The sequence below is a fragment of the Watersipora subatra genome, chromosome 2 (assembly GCF_963576615.1).
Source record: "Watersipora subatra chromosome 2, tzWatSuba1.1, whole genome shotgun sequence".
Classification (NCBI taxonomy): domain Eukaryota; kingdom Metazoa; phylum Bryozoa; class Gymnolaemata; order Cheilostomatida; family Watersiporidae; genus Watersipora; species Watersipora subatra.
In genome coordinates this window covers 6,381,937-6,399,553 of record NC_088709.1, presented here as the reverse complement: position 1 = coordinate 6,399,553, position 17,617 = coordinate 6,381,937, and the positions used below count along the sequence as shown (strand labels likewise).

The following is a 17,617-nucleotide window of genomic DNA, read 5'->3' as shown; positions in this document are numbered from 1 at the left end:
TCAAGTATAGATGCTCGCAACTTTACAGTTTTGTTTCGGCTTGGTTTAATTGTCTAGTCGTAATCTCATCATGTGACCCATACTTCCTGCCAAACAGCGCGAATAATTTCTGCAGCATTTTTTGATTATCACAGGCGACCAACAGGCTCATCATGTTTATTAGAGAATGATATGCACTCCTTCGAGCTGAGGTTAAAAAATAGACGAATTTCTACGGTAGGTTATAAGATAGCAATGCTCAAAGTAACAGCATTACAATGATGATGAGATAGACTCGTTAGGACAATAGACATAGTTTTATTGAATGCGTGAAGTAATTTGTAAAAGTATTTCGACGAATGAGGTTGCATGAAAGTGTAACCAGAAGCCATTTTGTTCAGCTGCGTCCCATCTATGGCAGTTTCGTGATGGTGGCGATTTACCAATCGTTTTTGAGCTATTAAGAGGTTGTAATCTCATTTCCACATATTTTGCACCTACAACACAGCAGAGTAAGACATGGTGAATCTTTTGACACCAAATAGCTGTAATGTGAATTTTTTCTGTCAACCTTAAAAATCTTGCACGGGGCACTTTATATGAGCCATAGAATTGTAAATAGAATCAGGAATAAAATGATACATAATGTATCTCTATATCGAAATGTCAAAACGAATAACGGTGGTATGTTCAGAGTTTGTGGCATGCTGTGCACTAGTGCTGGGCACAGGTAGTAATACTCGTTGAACTCGCGGGTTTATCTTCTCTCGAGTATCGGGTAATAGAGATTTCGGGTATTCCGGTCCTTCGGGTTCGGTTTTTGACTTTCAAGTTCGGGTTTTGGTACACGGATCCATCGGGTAGTATTAACAAAAACTCGGTCTATTGCACCCTGCGCTCTTAGTCTAGGACCGCAGGGCATTTCTGTGTCATTTTTGCTAAGGAGGCATGACAATGGGGTTTAACGAGTCTTTTAATTTAATAGATAGAATGAAATATATAGCATACCTTATTTACTATGCCTACTAGAAATATTGCAGTCAAGCAGTGATTACTTGTCATTAAAAGGTGAGAAGAAATACTTACATCAAATTTTATTTGCGCAATTAGCCAAATCGGCTTCATAAACAAATCTATGCCATTTTTAATACGGCAGTGAAAATAGTAGCAGTGAAAATTTAATAACTCTGTTTAAATTGATTACCACAGCTAGCTATTATGGATTACATAATTCATTATAACCAAGTTTTACTAAGCCAACAAGCCTTACTAACGGAAAAAGCCGATAATTTAAAGTTTTTTATGATATTTGGAGCACCATCTACAAAAGTCAGAGAGGTACATAGAACATGCTTAAGTATTAAGCTACCATAGACCCTATCTTCTGCCACCTGTTGACACGAAAATGCCCTGTAGCCCAGACTATCTTGACTGTTTAACAATCCGCCTGTTAACGCTGCGAGTATGAATGTCAGTCATTAAAAACTGAAAAATGATAAATAAATTGAAAAGAAATATAATTGCTTTGTAAATTTGAAGATATATCTGTTGAGAAAATTTAAACATAAAATCCATATCAACAAACCCGATACCTGAAAAACCCATAGGCAAAGAAATACCCGAGCCTAGCACTACTAGCTACCCGATACTCGAAAAACCCGAACAGAAGGGGGCGGGTCTAAACCCGTTGACCAAGAAGTACTCGTGCCCAGCACTACTGTACACCATGAACCCTCTCACTTTAATAGAAATTTTGATTTTTAATTAAAGTGAGAGGGTAATAATTAATTAATTATTTTTAATTAAAATTAATTTTTAATTAATTTTAATTTTTATGCCGAAGCTTACATATCTCTAAATGTATAATGAATATTTAAAAATAAAATACAATTGTTTTAGTCGTGGGTCACATTAAGTTGAGTTATTCTATTTTGTTTTTCTTACTTTATTTTGATAACAATGTTGCAATTGCATCGGCGAGTTTTCAATGGAGGTTTTTTGCCATTATCAATAACTTGAAATCTGTTGCGTTTATAGCCGAATGCATGATAGCTCATTGGAAAGAGAAAATTTTCAGCTACGTTACACGCGCATAGCCTCCATTTAAACTGTGTCTGCCACAATTGGCTTGCATATCACCATTTCCATTATTCCGTGGGCTGCTCTGGTAGTGAAATGGACTGCTCCAGGAAGTATTCCGTGTGTGAATTTATTTATTCTGTAGTGTTCATTGTTATTTTTTTCAAGAACGGGAGTAACCCTCAGCAGCAAATTTCACTACCAGACTAAGAGATATAAGACTATAAGATCTTAACAACTTTCCTCAATATGAGAGGACTGGTGGTTGGCAGCGAGTAACAAACAGGAAATACCAATGCTACTTGGTCCTCTCTTCGCCTATAGAAATCAGTCGGTGTACAGATGTAATGAGTAGTTTCATTACTAATTGTATGAACTACATCTGTCATCCGCACGCACGTGATACACCCTTCCCCATCGTAAAAGTTGTTATTTTGGTGGATCACCTGGCATCTCATGTCAGAGACTTCCTAAGCCATCCGTGTAATAATGGTACAGGAGTCCATAGGCAATACGGTACATCACATATAACTATATATATAACGATTCTGGGCTACTAAGTGATATGCACATTAACTTATCACTTAATAGCCCAAAATAGTTACATACACTGTAGATATGTCATCCTCAAGTGAATATTTCCTGGCTGTCAGCTAATAGCCACTTGATCGCTATCTACTTATCTATGTTATTCTGTCAACCAGTTTGCTGCTAAAGCAAACTTGAGTTTGTGTTAGTATGCACAACTTACAAACTTACTGTTACAAAAGGCTCGCCCATTCTCTCCTAATATCTTGGTAACAATACCAAATTAACAATTTCACTTAGGCGCACCTACATCTTGAATCAGTTGCACCCTGTTTCTGGCCTCAGCAGCATAATTAATGTAAAGCTGTTCTTGTTGGTTGTGGCTGAGACTAACTCATTGTGTAGAAGGTCGGTGTTAAAGCCGCGGACAATGTCTCTACCTCATCACACTCCCTGTCACATGTCCTTACCGCTACTTCCAAGCCCAGCAAGCTCAATTACAACCAGCAACAGGTAGCTGAGACAGAAGCTAACACTCAGCAGCAGGTATGTTTAGTGCGAGCAATGATATACAGCCCCTTAAGGATAGCCGACGCTATCATGTGGCCGGGGCTCAATGATCGAGCTCTGTTGGGATGAACCCGAACACGGACCACGGCACCCGAACAAACCAATATGCTGAATAAAGCCCCTTGTAAATTTACAAATATTATAAACTATAGTGGTTATTTTACTGATCTGTTAAATTCATTTTGTTGTCAAATAAATATAGTTTCCCAATATTGTCACCGTTATTATCAGTCAGTTGCCATTCACAAGCATTCATGATATTAATAGTCACAATTGTAAAATAGCCCAAATTCGGTTTTATATTTAGATTTTTAGTATGAAAACTACACTGCACAGCTTTGCCTGCTGTCCCATTTTATTGGCCAGGTAAAACAATGTGACAACGATGAAAGACTTTGTCATTTTATATTAGGGGTGGCAAAATATTAATCAAAAACTAGGGAAAAACGGCCGTTGTTCGGGTAATTTTGGGTAAATTATATTCAGCTTTAAGCATATACTACGACCTTTACCAATTTCAAAATTAGTAAATGTAGGTAATTTGAAATGTTTTATTGGCCATGGATCCATTTTTTTATTTAGGTGTTACCTCTACTGTAACGTTGTAGAAATTCAAGGTTTGCTATTGTGAATTGCGGGGCCTATTGACTGAATGAGCTAATGACACGATAACGGCAAGTCATGTTTTTCAAAACCTAACAAGGCAACGCAACCACCCTGCGGGAATTGTGTTAGCTCCGAAACCCAGGCTAGCACAATCATAACAGAGCACGATCATTAAACCTCGCCCATATAATAGCGGTCGCCTATCCTTGGGGGCTGTATATCATTGGTGCGAGTCTATCCTCCGTGTAAAGGTACGGCCACACGTAACGAATTATTCGTTAATCTGATCGAATTCATGAAATTCACAGATTATTCGGCTGAATATCACAGAATTATCTGAGCTGTGCATGCACACATAATTTGTCTACGAAATGCTTTTAATTGGCTAAACGAGTCATTAGCGAGCACAATTTTAGCAGCTTTTGCAATTAGTATAGTCCAAGACACGTATGACGACACACAATAAAAGTTCTAGTGCAATTCAACATACCCTAGGACACTTATATTTCGCTAGTATTTAGTTTCATGAGTAGCATACAGAGTAAAATTTCGCTGCAACTTAATTTCGCTGCAATTTAATTTCGCAGCTTTGATGAGTGCGAAAATATAGTGATGTGAAAATAAATGCAGTGGAACAAACATAATTAGATTCCTCAGGTTTGGTGTGCATGCACACCAAACCTGCACATGCACACATGTGACAAATTTGGTGTGCATGCACAACTCAGATAATTCTGTGATATTCGGCCGAATTATCTGTGAATTTCGTGAATTCGGTCAGATTAACGAATAATTCGTTACGTGTGGCCGTACCTTTAGCGGTGCTCCTCTGGGTCTGTAGTTGTCTTTGGCCATCTAATTGTAAAGAGTTTCTCATGGTCGGTCAATAATTCTGCTAATGCGTACTTGGTAGTGGGTTTGATCAACTAGATGCGTGATCAAGCTAGCATCAAGACTAGCTCATCACGTCAACTTTATCTTTGCAGAAGAATAAGCCTGATAACAAGGCACTTCCAATACAATCCAAAATCAAGTCGGAGGTAATTATCAAAGTACATGATCTGGGCTTATGTTTCGTTGGGGTCACAGGTGAACTCTTCTGTTGCTCTCTTGTTTTACCCTCATCAACAGTGACGTTGTGAGACCACCACAAAGCCACTGCATCATGGCTTACCTATTGGCTGCACAAACTTTGTCTATCAGGCTCTTCCCGCTAGCTTTTCGAAGATGGTAGCTCGTTGCATGGCATGAACAGCTTGCGTATAGGTGATTGTGATGGGTCAAGGTCATAAATGTGACATACACACTCCTTACTAATTTTAACACGAAGAATGATTGGTTCCTTCCGCTTTGTACCTCTGTACTATCTCTAAAATTAGTTCCATATTTTTGGGGGTATTTACAGACTCCTGGTTGGCCCTGGATTGGTCCACAAACTCCTGGTGGCCCTGGATTGGTCCACAAACTCCTGGTGGCCCTGGATTGGTCCAAAACTGGCTAGTCTCAGGGCTATCTCTAGTCTTTCTTAAATCTCCTGTCATTCTCTTTCGCTCTATTCCACTTCCTACTGCAACTGGAGGGACATATGGTACTGGTTATTGCTCATATTTGTAGACTAGTTCTACCGAATAAGTCATGCGAATGTCTTTTTCTAGGAGAAAAAAACTGGCCCGTACTTGGTAAAGGCTCAGGCTAAGGTAACGCTGAATGTCTGCACATAGATTTATCTATCGCTGGCTTTCATTCCTAATTGTAGCCATTCACGCTGGCACACGTCTATGTCTATGTGTCTATGTCTCTAACTGGTTTTACTAACATCCAACTGCTGTAACCTTGCTCATTCCTTCACACTCGGCTGCAATTTCTAATCCCTCACAGTGCAAATGGAATTTTTAGATGCTGGCTGTAATCCAATGGATGAATGTGTGACCCGCTAACATACTTGGATAGCCTAGTAATGTGTGTAGTCTCCCGCAATTCACAGGCATTGAATGTATCATGCACGGTATCTGGATATCTGCTACTTGCCGTATAAATGTTACCATTGGCATGCTCTAACATTTGCCTTTTGGTTATCACACCAGCTTTAACAGCAATGCTAAGTGTCCCAATATCGTATCAGATAAGGCCAATACACCCATCTACTGTGAAAACCCCTGGGCAAATGGTTGTTTTAGATAGCGATTGTTAATGTTGCGTGAACAAGCTAGCGACTCCTACTAATATTTTATCTCTAGAACGATTTTGAGACCTTTCATAATATCGCATAACATAGACACGATGAGGTTACTTCTGGGAAATTATTAGCACACATTTTAAAGCTAAGTTTGTGTGGAAATATAAAAGGTTGACACGTGTACATCTAGTACGTATATCAGTTTAGATAATTACTACATCTTTGAGTAAATTATTTGGTAACCGTTTTAATTGGCAGTCGGTATTTTTTAAAATCCACAATGTCTCATTCATTGTGATAATTGCCACTATCCTTAACCTTTAATGTACTGATTTATACTCTCCGTCTTTTCGACCACCACCACCACAGCAGCATTTATTGATTGCATGCACACGCATAGCTAGTACAGACGCATAGCTAGTACAGACGTCCTTCTCTGACTTTGTCAGTCGTGGTGTCAAGTGGTTAAAGATCAAGGTGTTCAAGATAATGCTATACTCCACGTCCTTTAATCTGTTTCAGCCAAACAAATACGGTAGCTCTGGAAAAAATAAGAAAGAGGTAATTGCTAGGTCCTTGCTCACCACGAAGGGTGGAAATTCATTTACACGATTTTATATATCCCAAATTTCTGTCTGATTGTCCTTCTCACTATCTACTCTGTCTTATAAACAGCAAGCTCTTGTCTTTCGTACCTTTGACTCCTGCTTAGTCTACCTTTTCAAGGTCTCGAATTGACTTAGTTTTAACTTCTGGCAGCCCAAGAAATGTTTTACCTGATTGGCTCCACTGGTGTCTCTAACTTTACAGATGTCTTTCTGCGCAAAATTGGTATCTGCAAGGTTTATGGCAAGTTACTCTACTCCAGACATTTGGTGTAACTTGAATACTCTATTTTAAGAGACTATCAAACAATACTCGTATTACATTTCCACCCTCTTCTTTGTCCTGCAGAAGTATCTACCCAACCGTGGAGTGTTAGTAGAGACGAGCTGAGAGCAAGAGTTAGCAAGAGGTTTCATACTTTTTGGTAGAATTTGTTACTTTTTTCAGGGGTGGAGGGAATTAGAGAGCCATGGTTAATTCATGTACCTCTTTCTACTAGTTAAACATCCCATAGACACAGGTATTGACCTAATGTTAATCCAAGCTTTCCGATCATCTCAAGTCACTTGTTTATTTCAGAATGCGCGAACAACAAAGCTAACAGTAAGTTGCGGTTTGGGAATATGACCTTGCTGTTAGTAAGGTTTATAGTAGGGAGCATGTAGCAATTTTTTGGGATAAGGATATACATGCGTTAGTAAATTGGTGTTTGTAAACTTCGAAAATCCGTTTGAGGCTGGATGTACGCTTATTTATTTTGGTGGAGACTTTTTGGCATTGGAGAAAAAATAGCTTGTGCTTTTGAAATTTGTTGTAGAAACACAACTCGTGTAGTCATAGTGTGTGCTATTCATCTTGTTCGTTTGATTCAGAGCCCTCGTAATTTTATAGTTGGAGTTATTTTTATTTTGTTATGCGCAGACACCAAAGGTCTCGACACGCCCTTTCTCATGGATTTTTAGTCTGTTATCTTCCTCCGCTTCAACAGCATTATAATTGCCACAACAACTCCATAAACCTTAAACAATTCTGCTGCTTCGTAATCGTCTTTCCCTTTTATGAGCAAACCCAGCTGCTAGAATTTGCTGCTTTGCATGCTGCTTTAGTTTTTTGAGATTAGAATGTGGAGCTCTAGGTGTGGTGTCAAGGATTGAGTTTTGATGGCTAATCATACATAAATTCTACTGAATTGGCGTATCCATGTTTTTGGTGAGTGAGAGGTAGATCACTTGCCAATACGTATTGCCATACTAGTTTTATCTAGCACTAGTTAACATCGCTGATAAGTGTGATGTTATATGTAATATGTCATCATTTAATCCAACCTACAAGCTTGTTTTCATATGTTCTGACATAACTCTCAAGATTATGATTGATTACTAGACATATATCTGGACATTTTGGCAGAACATTCCTATTTCATCAGCATTGCCACCTACAAGCTTATGTATTTACTACTGTAAAAGGCAGCATTTGTTTTAACAAAAAATGTTTGTCCTGTTCATATTTCATTCTCAAATATGCAATAGCTGTCTAGGAGAATAGAATATTCACCAGGAAAATAGAATTTCACTATATTGAAGTTATCTTTTCTGCCCGGAGCGAATGTTTCTGCTTGTACAGGCAAGGCCTGACCTACTGAACTCGGGTGAAGAAAACATGGCCTGTTTTAGCAAAATTTTTTACTGATGCTTATTACATCCTCGTGGTTTTACCTGCTGTCACAAAACCCTGTTAACGGCTAAGACTATATCTGTTTGGGACACTTGTAAAAGTTAATTTCCTCAGACACGTAAATGGCGGGTCAATTCCATATTTATAGTATCATAAGTGAGAGCAGATAGCCACTTTTTCCTCATGTCATATACATGTAAGTGCAAATTTTAGCACTATGGACATGCTAAAGTGACAACTTGTTTTGGTTAAAACGAGTCAGTGCTGGCTTTTCGCAGTGAAGTCACCAGAAGATCTCATCAACTCTGATCTGTTTGTATAAGAGGTTTCTAGGACAACAGTATGTTAGCTATCATTATGCTGGCTGTTCTGGTAAATTAACTTGGGAATAAAAATTTATAATTTTTGAATGGCATATCAACTGTGTATGCGCTATACATGCCAACAGTATTAAGGAACAGCCATGGTACACACAGATTTTCATGTTAGCAGAAGTGCCTGAAGTATGTTTTATATAGCTATACCATCAAAGGTATCACAAATCCTTGCACAAACAACATAGTTCATTAAGTTTAATAATGCCGAATTAAATCAAATTGGATTAACTGGAAACAGATGTTTAATAATGTGGAGGTACTGCTTGTTAGAGGGAGAAAACGAGACAGTGGGAATCATATGACTATGAGAACCCAAACAACCTCCTTCAGATCCACGTTGACCGAGCTCCAGAACACAGTGAAGGTGAGTTTAAGGCGCCCTGGAGGTCGTTCAGATAACTATTTATCTGCTGTTATGGTTTTATTGATGACACTTACAAAATGCCAATATAAAAGATTTGTTTGATACAATTATCCGTTGCTCGAGACTGCGTTTAAAAAATACTCTCTGTGGAAATTTTAAGTGTGGTAATATTCTACTGTTTAGTCAAGTTGCTCTCTAGAGGAAAGAGTGGTTGGTGTCTGTTGGTGAACTATGTAATGCAGATAGATTTTACAGTGTGTGAAATGGCCAACAGGATATATATATATATATATTTATTAAATTTTAGTACATTTTTCGAATTTTATAAGCTCTTGCTCTATGAGGGTAATTTTAGTTTTATGGTTTTTGGCTATTTAAAAACTACCTAATTTTCTTAGTGCAAATATAGTAAGAGTCGATCATCTAGCATGAGAGGCTGTTGAAAGCTAGGGGATTGTTGCAGGTGTTGGCACTCCTTGGCCTATGCCTCAGTCATACCTAACGGAGCCATCCTTGACCGTTGTTGATATGGATAACTTTGCGATAGTGCCTCCAGCTGAGAGCTGTGATAGAGTAGATAAGGCAGTGGAGCGGTACACGAGGCACATCAGAAGCAAGGTATCGTAATCGCAGACCCTCCCTCAACTTTGCTTTGATTTGAACTGTCACACTACCACTTTGTATATTCTATAATATTATGATGTCTATATTATTATTGCTAGCGGCCCTGGACTTTTATGTCGATCTTTTGGTTTCATTTAATTATTATTACATAGAGGAGTAAGAGTCTGCTTGCTGTCATTATGTAGAGCAAATGTCTTCTGTAGATGCTATAGTCTTGGTTATTTATTAACTAATATAAGGTTAATGATTACTGAAAACTAAATAAATATGGTTTTTCAAAATTTGTCATAGAATCTGGAATAACAAAGCACTTCTGTCTGTCTAAACAAAATCTAAATAGTTTATAATGGCTCTTCAATATGCTTAGGATCGGTTAACTCTCTCGCTACCGTAAGGTGATGTATCGGCTTTCGCGGTAATATAAGTACAGACCGCAAGCCGATGTATCGGCCTATCAAAAAGGTTTCACTTTTCTTTTTATTACGAAGCTCACACATTAGCTAGACCAATCAAATTTTGTATCCAATGAAACAACCTTGTTGCCAATCACTAAGATTTTCTATTGGCTGCGCAGCGGAGAAGGAGGCGTCAGAAATTTTGCGTGAGTGGGATTCACTAAACAATTTTATACTTGTCTTGTAAAGAATTTTGTTCTGAATAAGGTGCATTTTACAGTAAAACAATTTCTGCATTCATTCTCGAGATATTGTTTAAATACTAGCGGTATATGGATTCTTCGAAAATCCATTCGAAATAATTTGGTCAGAATAACGAATTTAGCGCGGTAGTGAAAGAGTTAGGAAGGTATTTTGTATTCAAGCTGTTAGACCTTGACATAGCATGTATAAAATTAATCTATTCCAATATTTGTTGCATTTCTCAAAAACCATCATTGTAAAAAGAAATATTTTTGTAGCACGTTGAGTTTCATTTAATTTGTTCAAAACCTAACATAAAGACTTCAGCTATTTACGCGTAACACCAAAACAAATGCATTATATAAAACTGTGTAAAGGTTGAAATATAAAAACAATATTATTCGAGTGACCTTGAACCAAACTCTAAAGGAGAGTTGCATTGGCACGTTCAGATTTACAAATCTGCAACTTCAGACAGCATGATATATTTCGGAAATTATTTTGCATGTTGAGACAAATATTTCTTTACATTTTACATGGTTTTACAGATTTTTTTTATGGAATTTGAATGTCAAGTTTTAACTGTACAGTGAATCCTCGCCATACAACATTTATTCATTCCATAGAGGAGTATAGAAACCTATAGTAATTATCTAATGCAAACACTCTTTAGTAAAAACATCAAAATTTTATTCAAGTACTGTACATATTAAAAATTAATAACAAAATAGTATAATAACCTTAGTAACTATAGCTACCCACGGTAACTTTAATGTATTTAGGGATTATGATCTGCAATAAAATGTAACATTACAATGTACCATGTGCGGTATGTACCATGGGAGTTCTCACCTTCGAGACAGACTTATATAAGAAATGTTGAATTTAACTTTAATGAATAGTACATGTGACTTAGGTTGTATGCGAGAAACCAGGTTAGAGCCCCAACACCACCTCAACATAAATCATTTTGCTAGCCGTGCCAATAGATTAACTATGATACCCAACCCTTCCATTGGCGCCTCATTTTATCAGCAATGCTGTTTAATTATTATTGTTATTATTATATGTTATGAAACAAGAATGAATTGAAAACAAATTTCATCTAATCATATCTTGTTTGCTTTCACCAAATGCAATAAAATCTATTTTGGTCCAGACCTTAATCTTAGTGACAATTTGTGTGAATCTGGAAGGCTGTCCTCAATCTCAAGTTTGGAATTCAAGCTATGGCCATATATTATGGTTTTACGAATTTGACAATCGAATATTTGTTCATACTATAAATTGATGAAATCAATTGTGTCACACATCTTCTAATCTCTTCATTCATCTTTCATATTTCCCTATATAAATATATCCCCTTTGCTGACCAGCGAAATATAAATATATCCCCCTTGCTGACCAGCGAAAGATAAATATATTCCCTTTGCTGACCAGCGAAAGATAAATATATCCCCTTTGCTGACCAGCGAAAGATAAATATATCCCCTTTGCTGACCAGCGAAAGATAAATATATCCCCTTGCTGACCAGCGAAATATAAATATATCCCCCTTGCTGACCAGCGAAAGATAAATATATTCCCTTTGCTGACCAGCGAAAGATAAATATATCCCCTTTGCTGACCAGCGAAAGATAAATATATCCCCTTGCTGACCAGCGAAATATAAATATATCCCCCTTGCTGACCAGCGAAAGATAAATATATTCCCTTTGCTGACTAGCGAAAGATAAATATATCCCCTTTGCTGACCAGCGAAAGATAAATATATCCCCTTTGCTGACCAGCGAAAGATAAATATATCCCCTTGCTGACCAGCGAAATATAAATATACCCCCTTTGCTGACCAGCGAAAGATAAAGATATCCCCTTGCTGACCAGCGAAAGATAAATATATCCCCTTGCTGACCAGCGAAAGATAAATATATCCCCCTTGCTGACCAGCGAAAGATAAATATATCCCCCTTGCTGACCAGCGAAAGATAAATATATCCCCTTGCTGACCAGCGAAAGATAAAGATATCCCCCTTGCTGACCAGCGAAAGTCTCATATAAAAACCTAGGCTATGCTTGAAACTCAATTTTGGTGTTGTATTTAATCAAAGATGTAGGTTTACTTTGTGAAAATATGCATTCCTATGAAAAGGCCACCTACTGGCTGGTACCAGCACTGGTTCCAGATCATGAGTTCGTATCAGCTTCTTGACTATCCATCGGTTTGTGACAGCCTCTGGCTAACCCATTGGCTGCTTTTATACTTGATCTCTTATTGTCTGGTACCTTCTTGTGACCTACTAGCGACATGAGTAACCCATTGGCTGGTGTTGACAGATTATAATCTTAACTCTTTTCTTTTTCCTTATATGCTGCATTTTTACCAATAGTTAGTTTTGCTCTTTGAAGTATAGAAAATGATGTAATTAGTAATAAGCTTGTATTCGACCTTGAACCTAAAAATTTGAATAAAAGTTCTTTGCTTTTGCCATATGCCATGAGATTTTTGGATGTAGGTTGACCTTTACATTCCTGACGGAAAAACCCTGAGGCAACCGAGCAGTAAGCAAAGAGTCTTACGCGTACTCAATGTCAAGCTGAGTCGTCCCTGTCGTAATAAGGAGCTGCCACATGAGCACATGTCTGAGCAATGTAGGTATTTGCTATGGAAATGCATCTGACTGGCCAAGCCAGGTACTTTCCTGGGTACAATCCTGTTGAATTTATTTCTGTTTTTAAAAAATCTCTTTACTTGTGAGAACTGACGCTAACATAGCATAAGAACCTATGACATTAACTCTTTACTACGCCTGAAATGCTAGCCAGGACTTTAAGGTCGCAAACCAGCTCTGTCATTGACCAAATTCAGCAACAATAAGCATTAATTTTTCAACTTTTGATTTTAGTCAGCATGCATTTAACATCCATAGAAACATCAGAAGCATATCATAAGTCAATTTTGAAGCGCATGTACCCTGTTAGCACAGTTCAAGCAGTGTTTGGCTAAATAAAGTGCAAACATTTTTGTAACTAATGTTTCGTGACACGCTAAACGTAAAACAAGCTAGCATTTTTGTTAGAGTTACTAAGGAGCCTTATGAAACGAGAATCATTGAATTTCCTTTAGTTTGAGATGTTTTTTCTCTCGCATAAAGTTAGAGTATTCTCGCTAGTTTTTATTAGCTTGACAAATGATTCCTGTGTTGTTGGTTAGGCTTTGCCTCGCATTATTCTCAACTTAATTGGTTTGTATGGAGTGGATTGTCTAGTGATTTTATTGAGTCAGTTTCCTGTATTTTTATGAGCTTTTAATGTTACAAGAAGTTTTTGTATTTTGGCAACCCTAGTCATAATAGTTGCAATCATAATGCAGGTGTATTTAGACACTTTGTACAGTAGATGCTTCTATCACTATGCTTCTATCACGATGCTTCCATGCCTTGATAATATCTTTTTTTTCTGTCACACATGGGAGAGAAAATGAAATATGGGGGGTATCTCTATTATATACGCTGGTACACTGGCAGTCTAGTGTGTCGTGAGAGATTGTCAAGTGTATCGATAAAGAACAGAATAAGTGGCTGCACAATTATTCAGAAAAACGTGAAGGTGGTCGAACAGCGAAAATATTAGAGAGTCGGTATATCGAGCTGAATGTCATGAGTTGGAGTCTCGGTCAAGGCTATATTTTATCTAAACTCTAACCTCTGGACAGATAGACACAGCTCTTAATGTAGTAAAGATGTATTTCTGCTTTACTTTATTTTAGACACAAAGTTTTGTTATTTTTTGGCAGCACAGACTTTGCTGTCTAGGAAAAAAGTGTAAAAATCTATTTAAATAAACATTGATGGTGCTCTCCTTTAATCATGGGCCCTAAACCAAGTGAAAGTGGGGGAAAAGAAGAGAAGTTGTCGACACAAACCAATAATACTACAGTTACGATAGTCGTTAAGTTAAAGAGTTAAAATTAGTTTTTAGGATTAGGCATATTACTGTTTGTATAATGTAAGGTCCCTATAATCTACACTTTTCCAGAATGGATTATTTATATTGTAGCAACATCTACTGTAATTACAGCTATTTACAATACTCATTTCCTTTAAAAATTTTGACCTTTTCTATTCTCCCGATCTCCTTCCCTTTTCACGTGTCTATCTATCTCATATGATGCACATGTATGTACCTATGACAGATTCACTTGGCCTGTTGCAGCGCTTGTCTTATAAGGTCAGTTTTTATCTTGGTAGATCTATAAACATCAGATGGATGGGAGGTGATGAGAAACTGTGATTAAGGAGAGAAAAACAAATACCTTTGTAACATGTCTAAGTTTATTCCATGTTTCACACAGTAATTAATAGCACAGTAATTACAAAATATTAACAAAAGCTTGTAGCAGCAAGCTAGAATTTTATTAGAGTTAAAAATAAACTTTTTCATTTGGGGCAGCATTTTGTTTGATAATCATTAAAACAGAGTGATGCTACCCAAAGTGCTGGAACGTTTCACACTAGTTAACTCTTGCTAATGCCACCAAAAAGGTATTGGGGATTTCAACTATGACTTTGGCTGTTTCCAAAAGCTTTAGCAACTAGGACTAGGTTTTCAATTGCACTTTCCTATTTTATATGCAAGACGTGTTAAATGAAGGAGTTTCAAGTTTAAAGAAGGCTTTAACTAAACATTGAATATAGTTTATTAGTCATTCTAATATCTCTATTAGAGTTGCGCAGCAGGCAACAACCTTCTCTGTCCGATGTTCTTCCATTATTATGGCTATCAAATTAGAGCTTGCTGTTACTAAGTGAAGAAAAGTACCCTTTGACTTGGTTTCGCTGATGAGTTGCCAAAAAAAGTAATGATAATGGCTAACATACCTCACTCAAACTGAGGCATGGCGGTACATCGGCCACGTACCACTGCTGGCAGCGGGTACTATTGCTGACAGCGAGTATCATTGCTGGCAGCGTGTACCATTGCTGGCAGCGGGTATCATTGCTGGCAGCGTGTACCATTGCTGGCAGCGTATGCAGATTCTATGGAATACTAAAAGCTAAAAACTGCTTAGTTTTACTATTTTTTTTACAAAATTTGCTTTTCACTCGTATCTAATATAAACAGTTAATATGCTTTATAGCGACTCGTATCTAATATAAACAGTTACTATGCTTTATAGTGGTTTTCCTACTATGACAAAAAATATTAATGCATGTCAAATACAGTACTTGGGATTGATGTGTGATTTCCTTGCACTAGCACTAGCAAGACTTGAAGAGTTTGACCGCAGATTTGTTACGCTGGTGGTTTTAATGTTATTTAAACTTGATCCGATTTTTATGCTGCATATACCGTGTTCTTTATCTCCACGAAAAGACTTCTGTATATTTATGTTTATCCGATATTTCTAGCGCATTCTCACCGCATTCTCACCTATGCCCTTAATAGTCCTAACTGTAACCAGGTGCGCAAATATTTGGCTGGAGGCCAGCTGAAAGGAGGAAATAATAATTGATGCGATAGATAGCTGTCATGTTTCATTGGCTTTGATGATTATTCGAAACTCGCGAGAGGATTCGATGCCAGTAGCCAATATACGGTTTATTTGTCGTGAAAGCTTAGTAATTCCTTACCGACTGAGCCGGCTCTCGTCTTTTATATTTTATATTAGATGAACATTTCTATGCCCCGAAAGACATAGTATGCCCTTAATTCTTCTCTCTGTTTTGCTCTTCTGTGTGGTCCACCCGCATAAAGACACCGGTGTTGTTCTCTTGCAGATAAGCTCAGTGTCAGTGGGTTGAGCGCGGAGTTGTCTGCCCAGGAGCCTTGGGGTGTAATACGTGGTCTAGAGACATTCAGTCAGCTCATCTACTACAGCCAGGGCTACCCAGTCATCAACACAACTCATATCAAAGACTACCCGAGGTTCAGCTTTAGAGGTCTAATGCTCGACACCGCCAGACACTATATTCCTATCAGAAATTTAAAACGAACCTTGGTGAGTCACTCGGTTTTTTATTTCCAAAAGAAATGAGTTTCCAACTATCTAACGATTAACAATGAACTAGAGATTTGTTCTTGTATTCAAGCACTAGCGGTCAGTGGGCTCTGGTACTTCTGAGAAACTCAGCTGATTACAAATTGGTATGGATAAAAATCTCTGCTCGCTACACTTGAACTTGTATGACTCCGGTCACTATTGCTTTGTGTAGCCTATAGTGTATAGTATTGACTCTATCATTGACTTTAGGGCTTGTTAGACTCTTATTCGTACTCTAGAGGGGAACACACAGAAAACATCTCTATAAATATCTAACATTGAATGAATGTACATGATAAGCGATAGTATTTTAGGCTCACGGGTATCAATAAACTGAATCATTCGCTATAGGCTGCATTCAACTATACTCAACTATACGTGATAATCATTCTTTCTATTGATTAGAGAATTACTTGGTGCTGAGTCAGTAGAAGCCTTAGAATTCACTGAACATGGTTGTGATATGCTCATCGCTCAATTATCATGACTCGCAAGTATCAGCCATTTGTTAATATCTCAGGCTATTGCTTGTGTTTATATATCAACACTGGCCATCATGCCTACCTGACTTGGTTATCATGTATAATGGAGATCTCATCAATTGGAATTCAAATACCACATGTGTACTCCACACGCGCGCACACACACCTTCATGTAGGGAAAGCACTTTTTAGCCACGAGCATATTTCCTGCATTTTCATTATCAAAGGTTGCCTTATCATGAAAATACAAGTGTACGTATAAAGCTTTTTTATGATATTTGATTATTGAAGATTACTTGAAGATTTCTACAGATGCCAGCTACTCAATAGTGTAGTCGAGCAGAATTGGCTACCATGACCTTACTATGACCTTTCCTTATAATAAAACCTATTTTGATGTATTACTGAAAATGCACCTGGTTCTGCAAGGAGTGTGGTTAGTCAAGTATGGTTGCAAGGAGTCAAAATAACCCTAAAATGAGTCTTTGTTTGTGTAATAAATTTGTAAAGTTGTGATAAATTAAACAAACTTGATCGTGTTTAAAACGCTCAGATCAAGCGAAAGTGTGATTATAACATCTATATTTGCAAAGATACCGACAGAACAGAGATGCGTAACACAAAAACTTGTACGTATTAGGCTATACCAATGATAGCTACTAGCCTACTAGTGACTTCATATCGGCATATTTTTCAAAAATTTAGTCAATTTTAATCTTGAAACATCCTGGCAGTCAGATTACCTTAAACATCAAACAATATTTTCAAATGATGAAAAACTACCGATACTTTTTGATAAAATCTACCTAGATTTTGTCCAAGTTCATCTTTAACAAAAATTTTGTACCTTGTTTAAATTGTATGCTAATGTACA

The 17,617-nt window shown here is 37.4% G+C and overlaps 1 protein-coding gene across 10 annotated transcripts in view; it reads left to right on the top strand.

The window, feature by feature from the left end:
• LOC137386829 (beta-hexosaminidase subunit beta-like) overlaps positions 1-17,617 on the top strand; it is a 48,647-nt gene that overhangs the window by 19,109 nt on the left and 11,921 nt on the right. Inside the window, exons 5-13 of one of the 10 annotated variants that reach the window (XM_068072982.1) lie at positions 2,992-3,132; positions 4,749-4,802; positions 5,418-5,459; positions 7,124-7,147; positions 8,866-8,959; positions 9,423-9,577; positions 12,735-12,889; positions 15,380-15,396; positions 15,999-16,219. In XM_068072982.1, the coding sequence (XP_067929083.1) occupies positions 2,992-3,132; positions 4,749-4,802; positions 5,418-5,459; positions 7,124-7,147; positions 8,866-8,959; positions 9,423-9,577; positions 12,735-12,889; positions 15,380-15,396; positions 15,999-16,219 (903 nt within the window). Of the gene's footprint in view, positions 1-2,991; positions 3,133-4,748; positions 4,803-5,417; positions 5,460-6,460; positions 6,500-7,123; positions 7,148-8,865; positions 8,960-9,422; positions 9,578-12,734; positions 12,890-15,379; positions 15,397-15,998; positions 16,220-17,617 lie in introns of all 10 variants that reach the window. The other 9 variants (XM_068072981.1, XM_068072980.1, XM_068072984.1 and 6 more) reach the window with 9 other exon arrangements.